The sequence below is a fragment of the Ailuropoda melanoleuca genome, chromosome 11, assembly GCF_002007445.2.
Source record: "Ailuropoda melanoleuca isolate Jingjing chromosome 11, ASM200744v2, whole genome shotgun sequence".
Taxonomy (NCBI): domain Eukaryota; kingdom Metazoa; phylum Chordata; class Mammalia; order Carnivora; family Ursidae; genus Ailuropoda; species Ailuropoda melanoleuca.
Genome location: NC_048228.1, coordinates 28,056,400 through 28,082,157, shown reverse-complemented (window position 1 = coordinate 28,082,157; position 25,758 = coordinate 28,056,400). Strand labels below are relative to the sequence as shown.

Below are 25,758 nucleotides of genomic sequence, written 5' to 3'. Positions count from 1 at the left end.
TATAGTTTTGTAACTAAGAAACTGGTCCATGCATCTAGACAGCAATAATAATTCCAACATATAAAAGTTGTTTTAAAGTCTGTCTTTAGCACATATCATTATTTGCTAAAATATGTATTGTTCTCAATGATGGTGGTTAGCTTTTCTCTACTATATAAGGTTTTGAAAATAGTGCTAGGCTGCTTAGAAGTTCATTAACCATTAACAAAATTTTTTAGGAAAAAAATTCTTTATGAAAATCACTTTTTGAAGGTATCATTTTATTCTCGGACATATTTTAACTGTAAACTATCATCCACATACTTGCATTATTGAGAATATAAAAGAAATTAAATGTGTTACTGTGGTTAATAATCATTGTAAGAATTACAGACTGTGAAAAATATCCATTCATTCAAACAGAAGAGTCTATCTTTAGTAAGTATGATTCAGAAAAGTTCTTTGCATGCTTCAGCCTATATTTAAACCCCACTAAGATCTTACTCGGCTTTGTGCTGTAGACTGGACTGGTGTTCTCCCAAAATTCATGTATTGAAGCCCTAACTCCTGATATAATGACATTTAAAGTTGGGGCCTTTGGGAAATGATTAGGGTTACATGAGGTAAAGAGAGTGGTATCCTAGTCCAACTAGATTAGTGGTCTTATAAGAAAAGACACCAAAGAGCTTTCCTGCCCTTTCTCTCTCCACCATGTGAATGGACAGCTAAAAGGCCATCCAAACACAGCGTCCTTACCAGACATTGATCCTTCTGACCTCTCAATTTGAACTTCCAATCTCCAGAACTACGAGAAAACTAATTTCCATTGTTTAACTATCCAGGTTATGGTATTCTGTTATGGCAATACGGGGTGACTAATACTCTTTGAATGGCATTTGAGAACTCAAAAGTTGGTGTTAATTGACCATGAAGCTCTGTGATTCCCTTCACAGCAGAAACAATGAAACTAAAAATGTAAGATGTGGGTAAAAAGAGATTAGTACTGATTGTTAAGATGAAAAATCATCAAATACACCAAGATGTATGCAGGTGTCAAAACTAAAATTGCAAATGCATTAAAGAAAGTTCACATTTAGACTTCTTTGTTTTTCTAAAGCTTAAGTATGTGCCTCAAGCTATTCCTTGTTCAAGCCATGACAATGGGCTTGGGTTCATGACAATGATAGCTGTGTGCCATCCCTAGAAGAGGCAACACCACACTCAATGCTCCGTTAACAGTCTTCCGTTTGGCAGACTGGGGGGATAATAAACTAATGGAGGGAGAAAATAGCTAGACTGGAGGAAGGAAAGTGGGAATGATTTATTTGTTACCACGAAGCCGCCCAGGAGCATAATTGCTAGACTCAAAAATTAGAGTCCATGTGGTCAAACTGCCCACTGCACGATTCCAGGAATAAATGGGTACAGCAGCATAAACATAAAACGGCACTGTTTCCCCACAAGGAAGTCTTAACCTACTTGGACTTCAAGTTCCTTCAACTCTGAACTAGGATGAAAAGGGGAAGCTGCCCATAGATAATTTCCAAAGTCTTCTCAGAATTAGCATACTAAGACTTCCTAAAACTTGATGACTGTTAAAGCAGTTCTTTTCAGACTCAAGTGGGTCAGGAAATCCACTTACAATGTCACAGTCAGCATTTTGTAAGGAGCTAAAAATCATCATAGAAACTATGGAGTGTAGCACACATAATAAGGGTAAGTATTACTTAGAGAAACTTTTGCTGCAGGTACACAACATGCACACAGCTACTGGATCACAATGTAAATTCACCTTTTTACTGTAATTGGCAGCTAAGAGGTTAATTGTCCATCATACATCATTAAAGACGCTCTCCTCCATGCAATTGGGGGAAAAATAGCATAGCCAAAGGAGCATATATCAATACTGTAAGATAGCTCAGAGTCTTCACGATCTGTGCACCATCTGTTTAGAAATTTTGGCTGGACAGGTGGTCATGGATAATAACACTTTGACAGTGGCAATTGCCCACTCACCAGAAAGAACATGGAGGTAGAGTGATGAGAAAACTCTAGGCCTCGCCTGAGAAATAGACTCTTAACTATAGAGAACAAACTGATGGTCACCAGAGGGGAGGTGGGTGGTGGGATGGGGGAAATAGGGAGTGGGGATTAAGGAGGGCACTCGTGATGAGCACTGGGTGTTGCCTGGAAGGGTAGAATCACTATCCTGTACACCGAAACCATTACCACACTGTATGTTACCTAACTGGAATTTAAATGAAAACTTAAAAAAAAAACAACCTCTAGGCCTTGCCTTATGAGAATGAGGACCGAATATTAACAGGATACTAGCAGTGTGGCAAAACTCAGTTAATGGTAGGCCTGATTTATTTAAAAGAGCCAACGACCAGCAAGTAGGACACCAATAGCTTACGGAGCTGCCTATTTGGCTTTACAACCTCAATTTCCATAATGCTTTGATTTAACAAAGTTGAGCTGCAACAAAGAAAGCAGTTGTCTAAGAAAGGGAGGTGTTTCCCAGGGCAGCGACAAACAGGATGAGAGCCCAGTGCCTGAACAGTGAGGCGGCAACAAAACCGGTAGAACGGTTGAGGAAGGTCAAACATCCTCTCAAACACACGCCTTCGCCTCCAAAACAAACAAGGAACAAATTATGAAACCAGCAGGAGCTACAAGGGCTCTTCCCAAACGCTCCAGGATGATGGGCCTGAGGAGTATGTGTCTTCCTAAACCTCCCCGAGCTTTTTTACCACCTGCTTTACACTTACGTACTGAGCCTTTTTCTTTCCATCTGTTTTTACATCACCGCTACGCTCAAGAGTAGCAGGTTGCTGTTTGCCGCGGCCCTTGAGCTTTGTGCGACCAAAGGCAAACCCCAGCCCGCAGACACCCTCATGTTCAGTGCAGTGACGTCTTTCTTAAAGACATTTCCTCAATGTCCGAGTTAAACTCCTTGAGTCTCTTGCTACATTAAGGTGATCTCAAAGGGGTCTTCCGTGGATGAAGGGCCAAAGTAAGGAAGTAATAGAGGTAAGGGGGTTGAGATTCCTATCATACACGAGATCTCAAATTATACTCAAAATCATTTAACCAAAAAGTTCCATGCATTTCTTCTACTTCCCCTGCTCCTCTTTCCTCACCGACTCTGACTTGTCAGAAACTCTGGTTTTGTTCTGTTCTGTTGTTTTTGCATCCTTCCCAGACATATCTTTGTGGAAATGCTGATGCAGGGAGGGGACGGGGCAGGGTTGAATGATAAGGGCAACTTCCTCCTCCAACATTTTGTAGAGTTAAAATCTGCTTGTGATAAATGCCGAAGAGTCAGGCAAGATTCGAAATTACACAGTGTGGATAATGATACAGGCACTGTACTTGACTCAACTTTGGTCAGGCTTCTCTAAGCCCATGAGGCCTCAGTCTTGCGTCCATCCTTATAGAGCCTGCAGTGTCCAGTTTTAGCAAGAATCGTGCTAAGTTTCCTTAGAAAGAATCTTCCATCCTTGATATCTGATCACCCTAGCCTGCCTTCAGCAAGAATTTTATTAAGTTTGCTTAACCAAAATCCCACCCACCCACCCACGATGTTTCCCCATAGTAATTTTCCATTCATTGACCTCTACCCTGCTCCTTGGCTATAAATTGCCACTTGTCCACGATATATTTGGAACTTAGTCCAGTTCTACACTGAGGTCCCATTTCCCCTACTGTAATAGTTCTTGAATAAAATCTGTCTTTATCGCTTCAACCACTGTTGTGCTATGGTACAAGTACCACAGCCATGTAACTGTACTATGCATTGCATAGATGCTTTCCTTCATTCAACAAATATGTCTGGAATCATAAAAGTCTGCATATTATACTGATGGGAGAAGGGGAAGGTGGGGGAAGCTGAGGGATGACAACCAAGAAAGAAACCACACAAAGGTAAGTAAGTCCTAAGACCCTCCATCAAGAAACCGAGTAATTGTGGTGGACATAAATTGCACACCCAGATCTACAAAACCAAAGAAAAAGTGATAAATTCATGAAACATAATGATAAAGAACTAGGAAAGCTCCTATATGGGAGAAACGATATGCAGAGGAAATTTCAAACACAACTTTGCGGTTAGACCTCCAAGAAAGTAGATAGAGGCTATTGCACCGGTGTGATCAGGGGACCTCAGAAAAGAAACACATTTGGGAGGATAGTGGCCAGTTTGGTTTTAGACATTTTAAAATGATAATGCCTGTGGGACACCAGATGGAAATGATGAGTGAGTTTTTTCTGAGAAAGGTAGAGGCCAGAGATAAGGACGCAGCTGGCTTCTGTGAGGAGATAAGAGATGAGCGGGAAGGGAGATCATCAGGAGACAGGGTACAGAAATAAGAGAAAAACTTTGGGAACACATATATAATTTGTGCAAAAGCACCAAAAAGAGCCAGAGAACAAGAAAGAGCAAGAAAGCCCCCAAACAGAAGAAATCATCTAGGCCAGAAAAATGTAGTGAATTCCTGTTGTTTTTGCCGGCCCGAGATCCCCATCATCCAGTAACAGACCGCCTTCCTGCCGCGGGAGCCTCCTTCCCTGTGATGTAATTTGGGCTGACCAGAGAACATGTGACCCAGACCTGTCCACTGTCTGGTAGAGCTACTGGAAAAAATCTTTTTGACTGCAATTGCTATGAGTCTGGCATTTGCTTAGGCCATTTTTCTAGCATGTGAAAGAAGGTGAACTAATGCATAGAGACAGGTTTCTAACACCATCGCTAATCCCCTGAATACAGCTATGCCTAGAGTCTGACTCTTCAGTGACCTGAGACAATGAATTCCCTTTGTGACTTAAGCTAATTAAAATTAAGTTTTTTCACTTACAAATGAAAAAGTCCTGATTGATATACAAAGTAATCATTCAAAAGACATTTTCAAAGCTAGGAAATGAATGCTACATCCAGAACCCATGGGAAAAGAAAAAAAAAAGATAAGCTTTTAAACTCTTTAAATTTTCTCCATTCTTCTTTTTCTCAACACAGAGGCTATTTTCTCTTGTCAAATGGCACAGATTAAATAATAAGGAACGCTATGACCACCTGATCCCACACCCGCTGTGCCAAAGCCTTCATACCACACCAGAAGGGAAATATCATCCCATTGAAAAGTCATCCCGAAGATGCTTTCAGATTCTGTTTTTCCATGAACTGTGCTTCTGTGGGAGCTGAGCAATTCACAAATCCAGTACGGACACTGCTAGGTGTGGCTGTGTTCTCTCTTATGAGGGTAAATGTAGGAAGAGAGAGCACCTTGTAATGCACTTAAACTCAGGGACAATCAAAATTAGAATGAAACATCTAGTCCAGGCTGTCACTTAGGATGTCAAGTAACTGATCCACCCAAACTTTAAACTTCATTTCTGAGCCCCAGGGGAGCCAAGGGTAAAACTGGATTAGAATCCAAATCTGAAAGAGCCCTGTCGAACCCCTTTTCTTTCAGTGACTCCTCTACCCTACCTTGCCCTGCACACCTGTTGTTTTATGGCAAGAACGACAGCTACCTTCTGGAACTTGCCATGCATGGAGCAGAGATGAAAGCCAAACAACTCATTCTCTACCAGACCCCAAGTGAATGACTCATCTCCTGTTCTTTGAAGAGGTGCAACTGGTAAAAGTTTGAATAAGAATCCACCCAAAATCTTCATCTGTGCTATTATCATCAAAGCCAGTCCCACTGCTCCCTCACTGTCATTCACGTATTCATTCACCAAACACAGGTTGATCACATCTTCTCTGGGCCAGGTGTTCTGATAGGTTCTGAGAATAGGACAATAAGCTTGCCTTTCAGTAGACAAAACATATGTATACAAATGCTACAGCTATAGTACAATGTAGGAAGGGGAACAGTAAAGATATGTGCAAGCTATTGTGAGGGAAGAGGTCTAGGAAGGCTTCCTGAAGAACAAGATGCATGTGCTGAGTCCAAAATGTTGGTTCAGTGCTTTTGCTGGCTGGAGAGATAAGACAGGAGCCACAAAAACTTACATTAGGCAGAAATCAGCAATGCAAGTAAGTATGTGATTAGTTGACAAATGAATTTTATAGACAATAGTTATTATAGGAGTACTGAGAAGCACAGAAAAGCTATATTCGTCTAATACCCACATCAATTACTAAAGTAGATTTAAGGAGAAATCTGGAATGAAGAAATCATGTCTTAGAAAAGTAAGTTGTCCAAGATGAAACAACTTACAACTGTTAACAACAGAATTCAGACCAACGTCTGTGCATTTTCTGACTTCTAAGCCCATACTCTTGCTGTTATACCCCTATGTTTTGTTGGCTGAACACAGAAAAGAACACAAATAATAAAAGAAAGAACCATTTATAGCCTGGTGAGGAGTATATTTGTTGCCCCTAAAGTGACTTGAGTCACAGAGTTAAATTACTCTTAGATCATATTTAGCCATTATACCCAAAGAGAGATCTCGAAAACAATCGAACATCAGCCAGGTTTTCTTACCATGGTGAGAATTAAGAAGGAAATGAATGATGGTTGTGATTCTTTGCCCTTCAAATAGCCCTCCTACCCATCGCCCAAACAGGCATGCTATGCAGGCACACCGACCACACTCAAGCAGCAGGCAGCCCAGAATCTGCCACCTATGCATGGCCGCTGACACTGCCATGAAGTCCTCCCGTAACAGGTTCATCCAACCTAGAATACCTGGATGTGTGCCATTTTGAATGCTTTGCTTCCCTGTTACTATTTTAAAGTTAGTGTTATTGCAGCTCAAGCAGACAAGCCAACTGGTTAATTCATCCACGCAAGCTACCATCACATAACCATACTAGACTATGAGACCAGTGCGACCGGCCACAGTTTGCTAGAGACATATTAAGAGGAGGAAAAGGTGAAAATTCAAAATAATTATGTAATAGGAAAGGGCTCAGTAAATACTTGTTGAATGAATGAATGAATGAATGAGTAAATGCATGAATGAATGCCTCACTCGTCGTCACAGTATTTTTAAAAGCCAATTGCAAAAATATTTTAAGTTCATAGTAGTAACCTAAACAAAATTAGAAAAAAGTAAACAAGTGCAGAAAGTGAAATATACATAAGAGTGTTTCAAATATGGCAACTAGCCGAAGTTCCCAAAAGAACAACTTAAATACTTAAATGTTAAAAGGGTAGTTTGAGTTAAATAATTGGGGGGCCATTTATGACCCTGAAACAAGTGAACGGTCCCATCCTTTCTGGGGTGATTGCACAAGGTCACAACCAGTGGCAGCATACCCACACTGGCAGCAGGAGTGTTCAAAGCGAGAGTGATGGAGAACACAACTTCCAGATGTGTTACTGATCCAATAATGGAACTACCACACCTTAGTCACAAGGAATGTGAGTGTGTACCATTTCTGAACCTCCTTGATATTGCTCAATGCTTATATGCACTGAGTCGCACTTACCAACATTCTCTTGAACTTTTTCCCTCTTGATTTCCTCTCCAAAGTTTTCTCAATACAATTTTGCCAAGATGAGATAGACTTTTCTAAGGTTTGAGCAAAAAACATTCTAAACAAGTGATCTCTAGGTTTAGGAAATGGCTAATCAAGTGATTCCTGACCCTGTTTTCCTGAGTCATGTTTCCATTTTTCCCTCAAGTTTTCTTATGCTTCTCACTGAAGCCACTACAGTGCTGATGCATTCCCACCTAGAATGCACACACACACACACACAGACACGTGAATGCACCCACACATACACACACGTGCACACATTCACATTCACTCTCGAAACTACTCCGTAAGCAGAGACAAAAAGGACCTTTCCTAGATATGCTATTTAAAGAAGATACCTTGTTTTATGAAACATTGTTCAGGGAATTAGATTATCATGAAACAATATCCATAGAGTGACATCACTGCTATGAATAAGGTTAAATAAAATCTGGAGGTGCATGCTTCAAAATATTAATGGTATTTATCTCGGGGTGAAAAAATTATGGGTGATTTTTATTTTTTCCTTTCTGTTTCTCAGTATTTGCCAAAGTTTTAGACAATATATATGTATTCCTACCTCAAAAAGAAAAAGTTAAATCATGAGGAGTTTCTTAAATCTTTTTCTGGGTTCCTCTAAACACAAGACAAGCTGGAATTTTTTTTCTTTTTTTACTAAAGAAAAAGGAATTTTAAAAGCTATCATACACTTTTTAGAAGAGGTTTACAAAGTTTTCTGATTTTACCATAGCTATTGACATATTTCTCAGTTCTGTCTCATCCACATTCAGTTTCTCAAGGCCCTCTCACCCCTAAAAGCCTGTCATGTTATCAGAGCACAGACATGCCGTCTGGATTCTTGACCTTCTGACCCTGACCTGCCTCCAGATGGCAGAAGCTACCCTATTTCCATCACCTGTGAAGATGGCCCTCTCCCATTTGCTGCCAGGATCAAAGAGTCTTTGGGCCTTGCTGTTCACCAAGGGCCTCCCACTCAGTCCCTCTGGGGTTAAGGTGTAGAAGGTATGACTGTTGTCCAGGCAGGGCGGGGCAAATGCCACCAGGAGTGAGCTCATCCTTTAGAGTCATCTCACCTCTGCACACAATGAATGACCTTATCCATCACAATCCTTCAGCACAGTGGTTTTCAAAGTGTGATCCAGGGACCCCTATGGGTTACCAAAACCCTTCCAGAGAATATAGAGGGTCAAACTTATTTTTATTATAATACTAAGACTGCATTTTCCTTTTTCACTTTCATTCTTTTATGAGTGAACAGTGGATGTTCCAGAGGCTATGTGACATATGTCAAAACAGATTGAACGCAGAATCATATATGAGAATACAGCTGCCTTCTAGTAAGCCTGACACTGAAGAGATTTGCAAAAATGTAAAACAATGTCATTCTTCTCACTAATTTTTTGTCATGGAAAAAACAGTTGTGTTTCCATCAAAATGTTAACATGGTATGGGCTTATTAATGTTATTTTTAATATGTTAAATAGATATTTAAAATTTTTCTCAACATTAATTTCTATAATGGTAAATATCAATAGATAGAAACCACATATACTAAATGTCTTTGGTGTTCTCGATAATTTTTAAGAGTCCAAAAGGGCACAAACTTTGGACCAGCACGTAAGAATGACACATAGGCCCTATATACCACTTAACTGACAAGTTGGGAGCTTCTAGTCGATCTTATCTAATATACCTCTCACCCTGTTTATCCTACATCCCCGTAAGATGGTTTCTGCTGAAAACTGCCATTGTCACTCTTCTGCTCAAACTGGCTCCCCACACAAAAACAAAAAACTTCTCTTCTGCCAAGAATCTAAAGTCTGAACACTGAAGAACTTCAATTTTCTGTCTCAAATCTTCCTTACTCCCTTTACCATCCTCCAAAAGCATACTTGAACTCTCTATTCTAATAAAAAGTTTTAATAAGTCTTGTATTTTACCTTCACGGTGACTTTGCATGTCCCACGGCCCCCACCTCGAATGCTGACGTATTTCCTCTCAGAGTACCCAACTCCTATCTGTGCTAACATTTGGCCCCTGCCTCCTCTGCCTAACACTACCATGCTGACCAGACTACTACCCCACGGTATTTTTGGTATTCACCGTGAGCTTCTGTGTATTATCAACCGTTCGTGAAAATGGATATCTCTTTAACAAGATCACATGAAGATCCAGAAAGGATGATGTGTTCCTTTTATTATCTTCTTCAACCCCTACCAAGGCTTTGGACATGTAAGATGCTCAACTTAAAACAATCATTAATTTGCCAGATTAAGGAAAGAAGGGTGGATGAAAACCAATCAGAAACTAGCACACAGTACCTGAGTATAATTCTGAGAAATACAACTGAATAACCTGACAGTCATTTACCAGTCATTTACCTCGGAAGAGCCAAATTTTCCAACCACGAGTTTCTCTGCTCAGGCCAGGAAACTCTCCTAGAACCAGCTCAGTGTGGCCCTGATACTACAAATAAGCTATACTGACACCAACATTTCCAACTTGCCCTACAAATGATAACTATAAGCTATGGGGAAAACCCAAGTCTAAATGAGAAAAAAAAAAATCTGACAAAATTCACAAATTAGAAGGAATAAAAACTATTATTTCCTTCTACTTCCATAATACAGGTTATATTTTAACATATTTCTTTTATACAATTTTTAAAATTTTGTCTGCAACAAATAAATGAATTGCTGGTTTACCTTGAATTAAGTGAGACATCTTGGCTGATTTAAAAGTTATGTTAATATGTCAGTATCAAATTTAGTGTTAAAAGGTGGAAGTTGTCATTCATTCAACAAATATTTCCTGAATACCTACTAAATGCCAGATACTATGCTAGTTACAGAAAAAGAGAAAGTAGTTGAAATGTGCCTCGCCCCTAAGCTCCCAGACCTTCGAGACTACTGCAAGGTTTGGATAGAAATATAAGTAAGTACAGGATGGACTGATAAGAGCTAGGGTAGGATCCCTTAATGTGAAGAAAGGATAATTAACCCACCTTAAAGTTATGAGACTGTCAAAGGCTTTCAGGAGAAAATAATATCTAAGCTGAGATGCAAAGGAAAAAGAGAAATAAGGCTGGAGAAATATGGGGGTAGGACTATTACTGCAGGGCCTCATTTAACTCATTTAATCTCCACAACAATTCCATCAAGTAGGTAAAATTACCCCCATTAGACAAGAGAGAACCCTGGAGTTTAGAGAGATTGAGTCAGGAATATGTTGATGTTACAGTAACAGGACTTAGGTGCGATTGCGATCAGGGTTGGGGTGGGGGAATGTCAAGAATGACATCCAGTTTTCAGCTTAGTCAACCAACCAAGCAGATTGTGATGCTGATCACTGAGACTGGCAGAACGGGATTACCAGGAGGTTGTGAGGGAGAAAGGTTAGAGTTGATGAGCTCAGTGTGGAACAAGTTTAGAGCCACTGAGCTGAGGAGGAGAGGGAGTTTCCCATCAATGGGCAACGGGATGTGCCAGGCCAACTCTCAAGAGAGAAATCTGGACCCAGCTCTCTCCTTAGAGCCCATCTCCAGACGAGTGACAACTGCCACCAAAGGAAAGACTGAGGTTGTGCAGAGAGAGTGTGTAAAATCACAGGGAAGAAGACTTGAGACAGAACCCTGAGAACATCAGTAGTTAAAGGATGAGCAAAGGACACTGAAATTGAAAAGAAGCAGAGAGGTAAGAAAATCAAGGCGCGCGCAGTTGCCAGCAAGAAAAGGGTGTGTTTCAAGTAGGACGTGCGCCCCACCACCAACACGACTAGAGAGAGGTGAGGCCTGAGAAGCGCCCATTGTGTTTAGCATAAGAAGGTTCTGGGTGATGCCCAGAAGGATAGTTTCTTGGAAGCACTGGGGACAGAGCAGGACCACAGTGTGCTGTGGAGGGACAGAAAGGTGCAGAAATGGTATGGAAATTCAAGTATTTCCACTGTCCAGTTACATACAGAAAGCGGGGCACAAAGACCATGACATAGGGGATTCACAGCACAGCGGCCCCACTAACACAGCATCTGCCTCCAGAACAATGGAGAAGAAATGGGCATTCGAACTTGGAATGTCTGTTCTCCCAGACCAATTCAGACACTTGGTGTCTTCCACCAAATGACTTACTTGTGTCTCAGTTTCTGGGGAAACGGATAAGTCTTCATTCTCTCACAACACTGTTTTGAGTATCAAATGCCAATAATCAGGAAACAACACCGTAAGGTTGAAAAATGGCTGTGAGGGGACCTACATCAGCTTTTAGAGCTAACCCTGAGTACTGCAGAGACAAACATCAGTAAGGGGAAAAAATAATAATGACTTTTTTCTTGTTTTCCTAAAACAAGAGTAATATCAGCAGAGAACACGGTCCTACTTCAAATGACGATACAGTTCCCAGTGGCTTCAAGAAGCTCCCACCACTTCTACCCTGACATCCAGGCACATGGATGACAGTAGGGGACACTTGGAGTTTTGGAAAATCAACCAGCCCCTCCTTGGGATGACATCCTTCAGCCTGAGGAGCAGAAGTGGAAAGGGCACAGGTCGTGAAGTGCAGTCACCCTGGAGTGGAACGCTCACTCTGTTACTTCGGAGCTATGACTCTGAGTGCGGTACTTAACTTAGCTAAGACTGGCTTTCCTGTGAGATTAGGAGGGTTAATGGGACGGAGTGTAAGGAAGCACTGAGCACAGTGCCTGGAACAAGATAAGTACTCCATAAATATTGACCTCATTCCCCTTAAGACACAACCTGCTTCCTCTCCTAGGGTGAGGGTCCTACTAAGAATACATCCTCAACTGAAGAAAAGGGGAGAGGGGCACCTGGGCGGCTCAGTCGGTTAAGTGCCAGACTCTTGATTTCAGCTCAGGTCATGATCGCAGGATCCTGAGATCAAGCCCTGCATGAGATTCTCTCTCTCCCTCTCGTCCTGCCCCTCCCTCTCCTCTCTGCCTCTTTCTGAAAAAATAAGAATAATAATTTTTAAAAAATAGTATTTCCTTAACTGGCATTCATCTCAAGATTAGGAACAGAGGCAATGTCTAGCTTTTCTTATTAAGGTGTGTCGGTGAAGTAAGCAAAGAATACCCCTAAACTCTGAGACCCCTGACCCTGAAGAGAACGTACAGCACCATGATGTGATACACAAAGTCAGCGGGCGTCATCAACAGCACGCACGGCTTAATGGAAGAGACTGTGTCTTTGCACGTGTGCTCAGTGTGTATACAAAGCAGGATCAATCTGTGACCCGACTCAGAATTGGCCTACTGATTTTACCGTTCCCTTTCGTCTGAAGTCTGGGCACCTTACATCTCTCACTTACTCCAGTGAGACCAAAGCAGCCTCTGTTTTCTTACCTGCTTTCAACTAACAAGGCCAGCTAGACGTGAAGGGGCCCTGGATTCTGTCAGTTTGTAAAACCCATACAGAGATCCTGGAGTAAATCTAAACTTCAAACCACAATTGCATCAATTTCTAGAAGTAGAACCATTCACATTTCAGGAGTGACGTAAATTTTGGACAAGAGTAATAAAATACAGCCAACTCCGAAATGTAGCCTCGGAAGTAATCTGGAGGAGAGGAAATGTCCATAATTTCAATGCATACTGAAATACTCAATATTATCTCATTAGCCTATACACCAAAGGTTTACATATTTAGGAATTTATCAGGAGTGTTTGATCAAAGGGAAGCAGAGGCAAAACGTAAAGACCTCTTGAAGTGAGAGTTGTCATGGAAACTAACACTGAAACCAAAGTCACTGGACTGACGTATTTATCACTGAACTTTTCATTTCACTAATCCTTGCTGCCATTTTATAGCAGTGTTTTCCTCTGTAAGTTGACTGACCCTGGGGTACTCTGGCCTCCAGTGAAAGACAGTTTTGTTAAGAACAGTACAGCTGTATCAAGTAACACAGTATTATAATAACTATGCATTGGGCATATATTTGAGCCAGGCAATATGTGTTTTACATGTATTGTCTTACTTGTTATTTATGATTTGAAGTAATACAGGCAATGAAAAAAAATCTTATTTGAATTACTACATGTAATGCAGTAAATATATAAGTGCCTGAACTATAGTGATTGCTCAGTAAATGTTATTATTGTTCTTATTTTTTAGTTCAAACAACCATCCTATGAATAAGGTTCACTTTTTTCGGCTCACAGGTGTCAAAACTAAGGATTAAGGAAGTTAAGTGGCTTGCCTGTGATTCCCCAGCTAATAAGTGACAGAATTAGAATTTCAGCCCAGGTCTGTTTGATTCCAGAGGCCAAACTGTTAACCATTATGTTGTATTCTCTACTATCGTTAGAGATCTAAGGAGCTCACCAAATAAATCGATGACCACTCTGGATTATTTTTGAGCTAGGTTCGCAGAACTAAAGCCTTAGAGGCCTTATCAATGCATACCTGTTTTTGTTCTCTAGCCATTCAGTTAGTTATAAAAAAAGTCAAGGTATTAAATATTGGGACTTGGAAGGCAAAATACTACTTTTCAGGTTAACACCTTTGATCTAGAATCACAGATTTTTGTTTTTGTTCTCCTTAAACTCCAGGCCAAGAAAAACAACAGAGGATCTTTGGAAGGAGGCAGAAACCAACTGAAAGAAACAAGGCTCCATTCTGGAGATTTTCTACGCTCCCAAATCCCATCATCACAAAGGTAATTCAATGATAGCTTCATTTCTTTATAGAATAAATCTCAAGACTTGGCGAACCCATTTGGCTCCTGAAACAGACAACTGGGAATAGTTTGAGAATAAATTAATTAGTTTCAATTACAAGCAGGAACCTACTGTTATCTGGAGCTGGGGATGGGAAAACTCTCTGAAAACTTACAGTTTCTTAGGTGGTCTAGAGGTCAGTAACATTCTTTTTTTTTTTTTTTTAATAAATTGCCTGGTAAATGATCCTAATATTAACTGTTTGCACCTAGCAATAGGGACAGTCCCTTGAGGAAATGCCACTCTGAACATAAATAACTTGCAGACTCTTATTACCAACCACATTAAGCTGCCTTCCTAAAGTGGTTACTTTTCTTTTCCCCGAGGAATATCAATCCCTCTCAACTTCAGGCCTCATTTTCCATTCCTATTTAGAGTCCTATTTTCCCCCCCAACCCCCACTACCACCAAAAGGAACAGATAACACAGAGGATTCAAACGTACCTTAAATTTAAGGGGGAAAAAAAAAAAAAAAACCTCTTACACTACAGTCATAGTTGAAATGCAACAGTTTTTATGATGGGAAAATGAAGTGCCTGACCCTTAGCATCTCCCAGGACGGGTCTCATCAGGAGACAGGAGTACGGCATGACTCCTGAAAAGCATAAAACCTGCAAATCTCCCACCCAGCTACTCTGCTCCAAACATCCTTTGTGGGGAGTAAAGATCTATCCCCGTTAAGGAAAGAAGTTTTTACCTCTGCCCTCTCCCGTTCATGTGTGTGAGAGCTCACGCTCCCTCGCAGCATAGACTTGGCCACCATCAGAGTTAGGAATTCCGCTCACCCAGTCTTCCTTCTAAACCAGCAGCACGTGCTGTCACCAGGGTTCCTATGGTGGCTAAATCACAGCCAGTCTAATGATCTCTCTCACCATATTTGCCCCAGTTTTGCCTTGCACACCTTTCACAAGTCTCCGTCTTATTTCTTGTTTCAATTAGAAACTCTCCGAGGAAAAGGACCCATTATCACCACTGTGGTTTCTATAGTCTTTGCACAGTCATGTGACTAAGCAATGGGTAAGCTGATTGTGATCAATGATGAGTGGCTTCTATTCATAGTTCAAAATCTGAAGTAATAGTTGCCCTGGCTAGAGAAAGTATGATTTTCAAGACTATAATTCAAAACATCCACGACGGCATAGCATTTAGGATTGCCTGTGGAGCTATCCCTTACTGTGTGGCACTGTTTAAGTTACTTAACCTTTCTGTACCACATATTCCTCATGTGTAAAATGAAGATAATAATGGTGCCATTATCATAGGATTGTTGTGAGGATGAAATGTGATAATACAAATAAATCAGTTAAGAGATATGGCACATAGTAAAAGACCAATAAATTCCTAGATATAATTATTTATGATATGTACAAAAGGGTGCATGTGACTCTCCGGGGAGTTAGCTATGGAAAGAAAAAGCATTTTCCCATACGGATCCCAATCATACCTGGCATGGAGGCAAACTAAGCTCTTGACATCATAGTCAAATGAATTATGAGCGTCCTTCATTTTCCCAAAACCTCTTGGAAACAATGATCTAACTTACACCGTCAACTTCGATGAGAGTGATGTAATAGATGAGAATAGATACATTGTCTTGAAGGAAAAGCAAGCGGAGACCTAAATGTAGCCTCGCCCTCTGTCCTGCCCTTCTGTCTCTCCCTTCATTTCTCACCTGAACAAGCAGGCTGGAAGGCATTCCTAGATTCCCCCCCCCCCATTTCTCAGAACATAAAGGTCAAAGGGAAAAAAAAAAAAAAAAAGAACAGATGTTCTTTCTCTCCTCTGTCCACGTCAGGGGTTCCCATAGCCTCCCTCATCTAACCCACCATTACCCCCACCCCAGGACAAAGTACAATAGAGAACAACACATATGTAATGAATACACACACACCCCTTCTGTTGGCTACACACTGTTAGCCTGGCCATGCAGTGAAATAAAAAGGCAAAAGTTACCTCACTGCCTCTCCCCCTGGCATTGTTAGGCTGGAAGCTAATGAAGGAAAAGATTTAACAAGAGTCAAATGACAATATAGGCAAAAGATTGAAGTAGAAGGTATTTATCTGGGGCCAGGGGGAGCTTTTTTGCCTGCTCTTCTACAAGCAGAGCCTTTATGTTACCTCCTGACTGTCTCCAGGCTCAAGCAATCATCACATTGGCAAACAACTGCAGTCTCCTTCGCTCTGTCTAGACCCAACCCAACACATTCCACACTCTCATCCAGATGAATTTTCTGAAAACACATGGCTGGTCCCTGTTCCACTTTCGTTTGCAATTCTCTAATTAGACCTATCACGCTATTGTGCATTATTACAGTTATGTGTGTGTATGTCATACCTCCCCAATAAACTGTAATGCCACAGGAGAACCCAAACTATATTACTAGTATTAAACAATCTTCACTCATTCATTCAAAAAATATATAAAATATGTGTTATATACCAGGCACTATACTAGCCCCTAGAAATGGGTCAGGTCAAACCTTTCAATTTGTTGAAAATCGTATGTGTATATGTCAGTTGCAGGGGCTGGGGGGGGTATAAAAACAGAAAATTGTAATGCATGAAATTATTTACATTTTATAATATTATGATATAATCACAATAGGTAATATATTATCATTGCATAGCACCACAGGATCACAAAGAAGGGGCTCCTACTAAACCCTTGTGCAGACCAAGAAAGGCTTCTCAGAAGAAATAATGTCTAACTGATAGCTGAAGCACCAGCAGATATACAGGGAGAACCAGGAACAAGGGCTTAAGAAATATACAGGAACCAGATCACAAAAGGGCTTAAGCCACATTAAAGAGTTTGAGGGGCGCCTGGGTGGCTCAGTTGTTAAGAATCTGCCTTCGGCTCAGGGCATGATCCCACGGTCCTGGGATCAAGCCCCGAATTGGGCTCCCTGCTCCACTGGAAAGCCTGTTTCTCCCTCTCCCACTCCCCCTGCTTGTGTTCCCTCTCTCGCTGGCTGTCGCTCTCTCTCTGTCAAACAAATAAATAAATAATATGAAAAAAAAGTTTGAAATTTATCTTGAAGGAGTTGAATTGCTTTAGTAAGAGGAGTGATATAATCAGATTTCTACTTTAAAAATGACCACTTTAATTAGAGTATAGTAGTCACTCAAAGTATTTGTTGAACACATGAATAATTACGTGTAGGTAGCATAATAAAAAATATTTCAGGAATTCGTAAAGGAGAGAAATCAGTGAATCGGTGCTGGCTGTGATGCCCTAGAAAGGTTTTAAGGAGGAGTTGAGATGTTCTTTCAAAAATGTATGATTTTGAGAGGGTAATTCAAGGAAAAGGACTTTCTAGTTGGAAACAGGAAGGGTACAAGGAAGACAATGAGCTAGTTAGTGGCTGTGCCAAAGTTTCAGGTGAATTCACAGTAGAGTGAATAGTTTAGCGAGTGCTAGGTCTAGAGAGAGAGGTTGGCATCTCAGGGTCAACCTTGAGGAATGGGGGCCTTGAATGCCAGTCACAGGATTTAAACTTCACCAGCAAAGAGACAACCAGCTCCTTGCTGAGTTTTGAAAGGAGAGAGACATACTCCAAGTGTTGTGTTAGGAAGATTGAACATAAATTGGAAGAGATTTAAAAACAAGGTCCAGGTAACAGGGTGTAGGAATGTAAAAGGAAAAACAAAAGCAGGACATGTGCTGCAAGATACATAACAAGAAAAAAAAAAAGAGTAAAGAGAGAGAAGTAAAAGCACAGGGTTGGGCGATGGGTGAAACAAAGGTCTTCTCACATGCCGACCTCCTGCACCCACCCCCATGTCTCCAGCACCCTTACTAACCACCACCCCCCGCCCCACCCCCCGCATGCTGATTTATCTGAGTAGACGCATTTCCTGCAGCTTCGTGTTATCATTTGGAGGATGAGAGTCTTCTCTTTTATGAAGCTGTTTAACCAGTGTCTACACCTAAGAACTAGTAGGTGGGGTTTCTTTGGAAAGAAAATGAAGAGAAAAGAACATCTGGAAAATGAGTGAAGAACATCGGAACAAACAAAAGGTAACACTGAGGCCATTTGTCCACTAAATCATTGACCCAGGGTATTCATTCAGTTGGGTTGCCCCTGTTTATTCCAGGAACCCCCGAGATAGATCAGACTTACACTCAGTCCTGGGGCTCCAGAGGCTCAATTAGCTCAAAGAGGTCCCTGTTCTCATTGCTGGGGTCACCTCTTCTACCCCCTGTTTGTACCCTCAGTAACCACAAGAAGCAGAAGGATAAACTCAATTGTTCTGTTGTCTCCAGTTTGAACTCAGGTCACTCTGGTCTCCCAAAGGAACAACTTAATTTAATAGTACTTAGGGATACTGAAAAAAAAATTAGAAACCCCCTTCCAAAATTGTCCAACAAATCTCCAAGGTACGGTATCTATTACTTGTGAAAAGCTGACCTAAGAAACATCACAGCCCTCATCCAAAGAAACAATGTCTTTTGTAAATAGATCTCTTAGAAGATTCAATAAATCCCTGGCTCATCAAAATAAATTCTATTTTCTCAGCCTTTCTCAAAATCAGAAAGGCTTCTCACAATAGGCCCATGTATTATTTATTCTACTTTACGGAAGGTGGGGAAATTGAAGTGGCATTCTTTAAGATAGCGATATTAAGGGGCACCTGGGTGGCTCAGGTCGTTAAGTGTCCGACTCTTGGTTTTGACTCAGATCTCAGGATGGTGAGATCAAGCCCCTTGGCAGGCCCGCACTCAGCGTGGGCTCTGCTTAGAATTCCTTCTCTCCCACTCATGTGTGCTGGCTCACTCTCTCTCTCTCTTTCAAATAAATAAACAAATCTTAAAAAAAAATGATAGAGAGATTAATGGCTCTAAATTTTGTTCCAAATTGTATGGTGTCTTGCTGTAGCAGATATGAATGCCAGCAAATTAGTAGATTCTCTGTAATGGCATTTCATTTGTCACCATGTAATTGATGACTATTGTTTTCTTTAGCAATTTTTAGTTGATGTTTGTTAGGCCTGATTAGGTGATAAACTTTCCTCAGCTTCTCTTTTTTTCCAAAGTAATTACGGGCTTCTTCCTCTCTCTTTTTGATGCCCACAGATGCCATAATGAAGGCAGTTAAATATGCAAATATGAGAATTAGAAACAAGGTGTCAACATACATATAATTTACTTATTGAGGAAATCGACTTACTCATAAACTAGGGATCATATTGCTAATAAAGTTATCTGATTTTCCTTAAAAATTTAGGCATATTTTCCAGTGTCTTTGCCAACAGATGGTTCAGGGGTCTTTTGTCACTTTATAATTCATCTACACCTCCAGGCATGACAAGATAAGAAGATAATTTAAGTGAAAACAATGTGTGGGCCACAGATATGCAGCTGCAAGCAAAATCCCCACACTTCTTTCCAAGCATAGGACCGCCCCTCCTCCTACCTAGAATACTTTAGTCAGCTGTTTCCCCTAATTGAAAAGAAGAGACTGAAACTAGACAGAAAATACTCAGGAAGGTGTTTGCTTTCTTTTCTAAAATAGCTATATACTATGGGGGCATTTCAATTTTCCAACACAGAAGTTCTCAGACATTAAACCAAAGGTAATATCATGTCAGAACGGGAACTATACATAGTTTAAGTAAAGAACATATATAAGCAGACCACGAAACCCTCCCAGATCAAAGGCAGGTCGCCCTCTGACACCCGCATGGCATCAGAAAGTTCTACCTCTTCTCCAGTATTGTATGTTTTAATCGAGGTAAGATATTTCTAATAAAAAGAATGCCAACCTATCTACAATTTTATTAGCAAGGATTTTTACCTGATTAAAGTGTCCCCATCTGGCATCTAAGATGAGATATGTTGGGAAATGCTCAATTCCTGAGTGGAGAATACATAGTATGCAGTATTTCCCAAACATCTCAGAACTCAAACACTTTTTCTAACACAAACTAACATTGCCCAGAAGTGGCAAACACTATGCAAAATACTACACACTGCTGTTCATCATCGGTTGTCACTGGAACACGAGCAGAAGGAAAAAAAAATCGAAGTACTGAGTTAACTGAATTTTTAGAAGTGGGAAGGAGTTTTGGGGAGGATGCTAAAAGCACACTTTGCCTACCTCACAGTTTTAAGACATATTCAATCACAGGATATTTATTATGGAGGTGATTAAGAAATTCTATAATGGCATTTTTTTTTGAAATTTACTAACAGGTATGATCTTAAAATCCTCCCAGGTAGCTCATGGCTGTCCTTAAATCCTAGGCATTACCAAATGTCTGGCTAATACAGTGCATACATACCGAGAAATATATCTTTTTTATTTTGAATGAAAATTAGGATCAACCACTTGACCTGACGAATGACTAAAAACGACGACTCTAAACCCAGGCCGGGCACCAACTGGGTGTGTGATCTTGGTCAAGGCCTCCTTGGTTTCCCCATCTCTGTACAATAGACCCTTCAGCTCCGTAAGCCTCCTGAAACCCACCTAGGAAAGGTAACTACCTTGTATCTCCTCGGCAGTTCTTACCCAGCAAGCAACTGTCGGCGAGGGTGGCACGTGAGCCACTATCTTTGCTGGGAAGATTTAAGCACGCCGTTCCAATCTAAAAAGCATCCCATAAGGTGCTTCCAGCCCTCAACTACTTCATAAACTGTTCTGTAAAATTGTGTAACCACAAGCGTCTGACCACTCAGCTCATCAGGCGTAAAACTGCAATTTCTGGCTCCCTCAACAACACCAGCCCTTTACAAACACCCTGGTAAAAGAAAGCGCAGTGTGGTGGAATTGAAGTGCCACTGATCAGTTACCGCCTCACACTTGAAAAATGGATACTCTTCCTCCCTCACTTTTCCCAAATAAACTGCGTTCTTATACCAATGCAAGTCCCCGGACACCGAGAGCCCCGATGGGCCGCGGGGGGCCCCGGCGTACCTGATTGAAGTGCAGCTGCCCGGGCTCGGCGACACCCTCCTCGGGGGCGGCTCCCAGCTGCTCCAGCAGGCGCGCGAGCTGCGCCGCCGACAGGCTCCGATTCGCGCCGAACACGCTCAGCACATCCTCGCTAAAGGCGAGCCCGGGCCCCACCGCCGTGCCTCCGATGCCCGCGGCCGCCAGCAGTAGGAGCCCAGCCACGGCTCGGCCCGGGGCCATCCTGGCCGGGGCCGCCGCTCGAGGGCCTGAAACGGGCTGGGGCGCACCGGGACGCTCTGGGCGCACCGGCGTCGGTGCCCAAGGGCGCGCGGATCAGGCGTCGTCGGCGCGGGTCCGAGTCAGCCGTGACGCGGGCGCCCCTGGTCCTCCGCCGCCTTCGGAAGAGCAGCAGCCCGTGACCTGCGGAGCATTGAAGTGGAGGTGCAGCGGGGGCGGGGAGCGATAAGCAGAGCGGGCCCCCGGGCCTCCTGGAGAGCCTAAGATAAAGAGGACAAAGGGGGACAGAGATAAAGGCCAGCGGGCCACCCGCCGGCCAGCCCCGGGAGCACTGCCTTGCCCGAGCCCTCGAACGCCCGGCCCGGCAGGGGGCCAACTGCCCCGGAGCCGGGTTTGCAAATGTCCTAGGATTTGCATAGTGTGGTGACACACGCTCCTCCCGGATATAAAGCCCGAAACCAAACAATTTCTTTAGGAAGCACTAAAACCACGCTCCCTGTAGAGCCCCACGTCTTCTTCCTGTCTTGCTGCTGAATTCCCTGAGCAAACTCAGACGCGGGGAGATAGGCACTCCTCAAGGAGCTGCGGAAATAGCCCCTTCGGAGTCCTGGACTTTGCGTTTCAACGGGACCCCCCCTCTCCCAGATCTCTTTGCTGGCCTTGGCAAACTAGCCTACTAACCTCTCACCTCGCCTGTCTGCCTGTTTCTGCCTCTGCGTCTCTGTGTGTCCACGTGAGTCTCAGTCTCTCTGTGTCTCTCTCTGTCTCTCTCTCAACACTATCTCTGGCAAGTCAGCTCTGAAACTCCGAGAACCGGCCCTACGCCCTTTACAGATAAGAGAAGGGCCCTGTCCCCGCCTCCCTGGCAAGCGTTGACACGCACTCCCCCAGCCTGAACTCCCGCGCGCGTCCACGCCGGGGCGCAGAGCCGCTGGCGCTGCGCATTCCTCCCCCGACTCGGCTCTCCACCCTCACCCCGGGGGGTTACCTGAATGCCACATCTGTGTCGGTGTCCCCAGCCTCCTTTCTGGTCTCAGTGGTCTCTTTGTTACCTTGATGAAACCAACTTCCTGGAATAGAGTCTGGAGCCCCATGCATTGTCTAAGAGATTAGCAGGAATTGCTTTTTTGTCTTACTTCGTAAACTCCAAGGAAAAAAAGGAAACCAAATCTCCACCGTGGTGGCGGGCTAACTGAGCCTGCACTGCCCAAGTCGGCCCTTCCTGACGCCGCACAGGATATCCGCAGATCAGAATGAATGCTTGTTTGTTCAAATGAGGGTTCAAGAAAAGCTGACTTAGGTGTAAGATCAACAAGCTTGTGTAAAGCGAATGCGGTGTTTGGGGACAAAGGTTGTGTCTAGTGGGTATAATTGTCCAGAAATAGAGTAAATCTTGGTTCACTGCTCCATGGCTAAGTACAATAAGAATTCAAAGGGTTGTTCTTGCCTTTGACTCCGAGGGTGCACAGCCTCCTAAAACAGCAGACTTTAAGAGACACTAAGTGCAGAAAAAGGCAAGGAGATGTGGAAGGGGAACTTAAATGTAAATGTGAAAAATAGAGACAAGAGAGAGAAAATTCCAGGGGGATACGGGTCTAGGTGGACATAACTGAAGGGCTATCGTATGGAAAATGTTTAACTGTATTCTAACTAGTAACAGGGCAGAGTCACCCAGAGGAAGGTTTCTGCAGAATATAAAGCACAAGTGTTGCCAGGGGTAGTGATTGCTCCATGACTGAGAGCGTTCAAACTCACAGGTGAGTGGTAGAAGGATTCCTGTCTTGGAGGGAGATCAGCAAAATGATCTTGATGGTGTGTCCCTTCCAGTTATACAATCTGTATATTTGTTACTAATCATTTATGAAATTATAATGATACAAAAAGGGCAAGTATTTCACCCAAGGGCCAGAAGAAAGTTCATGTCACAGTTTAGCTCTTAAACAAATGATGGGACTCTTCAAGATTTTTATTGGATTCTTTTTTTTTTTTAAAGATTTTATTTATTTATTCGACAGAGATAGAGACAGCCAGCGAGAGAGAACACAAGCAGGGGGAGTGGGAGAGGAAGAAGCAGGCTCATAGCAGAGGAGCCTGATGTGGGGCTCGATCCCACAACGCCAGGATCACGCCCTGAGCCGAAGGCAGACGCCCAACCGCTGTGCCACCCAGGCGCCCCAAGATTTTTATTGGATTCTTAAATGTAGTTTGTTGCCTATTTTTCCTTTTGACCTCAGTGACTCAAGGTGATTCTTAGAAATTAATGAATGCTTCCGATGGTTCGTTCATATCCAGCAAGTTGTGTATTCCCAGCTTGAAGTACAATACTGTTAAGATGTTGGATTTTCCACAAATAAAAATGGGTTTTAAATGATAAAAATTTGTATTGTGGATTTTTTTAAATAAAATGTTTGTATTGGTCATTCATGTCTACATACATACATTTTGTCTGCCCATCAACCCAAAAGACAATAAACATGCTTGGCAACATCACCAGATACAGTTAATATAATTTAAGCATGCAATTAAGAGAGAGTATTCAGAAAATTACAAGTTACTAACTACCAAATTGGTAAGGCTAATTTCTAGATCTTCCACTCTAATGAAATATAATCACCAACGTACTGCTCAGACAATATTTTAGGGCTCAAAATATGGCATTCTATCAGCAATATCATTACTGGAAAAAAAAGGACTTCCAGTTTAAAATATAAAGTGTGACGTTAATAACTATAATTTCTCTCAGAAATTTGCCTTAAAGGTTAAGTAATTTTAGATGATCATATTTAAGTGACCATGCCAAGAACACAAGCCAGGATATTGAAAGATGCTTTCTCTTTCTGACAATGTCACCTGGGAAACTTGGTGACAGGTTCAATTCCCTCATCTATGAAACAGGAAAATTGGGATAGAAGAGCAAGTATCTACTCCAACCTTATTTCTCAATGACTAGTTTAGGGGTCATCTTTCAGAACAAAACATGAAACTCCTAGAAGAGAAATAAAAATTCGATTCTCCAGGGGCCCTTGGGTAACTCAGTCAGGTAAGCCTCCAACTCATGATTTGGGCTCAGGTCAGGATCTCAGGGTCCTGAGATTGAGCCCCTCCCTCCTTGTCTTTGTCATTGGGCTCCCTGCTCAGTGAGGAGTCCCCTTATCCCTCTCCTTCTGTCACCCTCCCCCAACTCTCCCCCACTCATGTTTTCTCTTCCACTTAGATAGATGATAGATAGATAGATAGATAGATAGATAGATAGATAGATAGATGATAGATAGATAGATAGATAGATAAGTCTTTTAAGAAAAGGTATGATGAGGGGAACATCCTTCCCAGTACAGTTTGTCAGAGCCCAGGCTGGAAGGGGACCGTGTCCACAGTGGCCTGGTGTGGGGTCTGACACCAAGTGTGTGACAGTGGGATTTACAACAAGAAACACGTATTTGGTCTTCCTCCCAGTTTCTGGCACAAAGCCCCTAAACCCTTGGAATTTCCTAAGTTATGAGAGCAGCAGAGGTGTCTGAGGTGACTTTTGGACCACACCTGAAGTTGGGGGCCGCTGGCCAGGAAAATCAACCATGTGATTATAAGGCTGCAACTTTCAGTCCCACCCCCCTGACCTCTGGAGAGGGGAGACGGCCTGAGGTTGACTCAATCAGCACTGGCCAATGATTTAATCAATCATACTTATGTCACGAAGCTCCCATAAAAACCCAAAGGACTAAGTTTGGAGAGCTTCCAGGCTGGTGAACACATGGAGATTCATGAAGAGTGGTGCCCCTGGAGAAGACATGGAAGCTCCAAGAACTTTCCCCACACCTCGCCCTGTGCATCGCTTCCATCTGGCCGTCCCTGAGTTTCATCCTTTTATAATAAACTGGGAATCTAGTAAGTAAAGTATTTCTCTGAGTTTTGTGAGTCATTGGAAATTCCAATCCATAGTCAGTCAGTCAGAACACAGGTGTCAACCTGGACTTTGTAACTGCTGGGGGTGGGGGGTAGTCTTGTAGGCCTGAGCCCTTAAAGTATGGGTTCTGATGCTATCTCCAGGTAGGTAATATCAGAACAGGGTTGAATTGTAGGACATTCAGGTGGTGTCTGAAAATTGCTCAGATATGTGTGCAAAACCCCCTCATATTGAATTTTGGGTGCAGAATCGTAGACTGTCAGAACCCAAGCAAAAGAAGGAGGGAGTGGGGGGGAAGAAAATGGCAGCAGAAATAAAAAATCAATTATACATAAAGGGATTCATTAAACAAGTGAATATATTAAAGATAATAGCAGCCAGTTTTCTCACTGTCAAGGAAGGAATTTGGAAACTTGGAGAGGGAGAAAGCTTAGAATGAACCCATACTGTTGGGTTGGAATTAGAGATGTCATTGCAAAGTCATGGTTTTCACTACATAAACAGATAAAAAATTGATATAG

At 42.3% G+C, this 25,758-nt stretch overlaps 1 protein-coding gene across 1 annotated transcript in view; it reads right to left on the bottom strand.

Moving 5' to 3' along the window:
• Nucleotides 1–21,610, bottom strand: part of SLC39A8 (solute carrier family 39 member 8) — a 69,439-nt gene extending 47,829 nt beyond the window's left edge. The window contains exon 1 of the mRNA XM_034671457.1: nt 21,121–21,610. Within this exon, the coding sequence (XP_034527348.1) occupies nt 21,121–21,339 (219 nt within the window). The 5' untranslated portion in view covers nt 21,340–21,610. The remainder of the gene's footprint in view (nt 1–21,120) is intronic.
• Between the last annotated feature and the right edge of the window lie 4,148 nt (nt 21,611–25,758).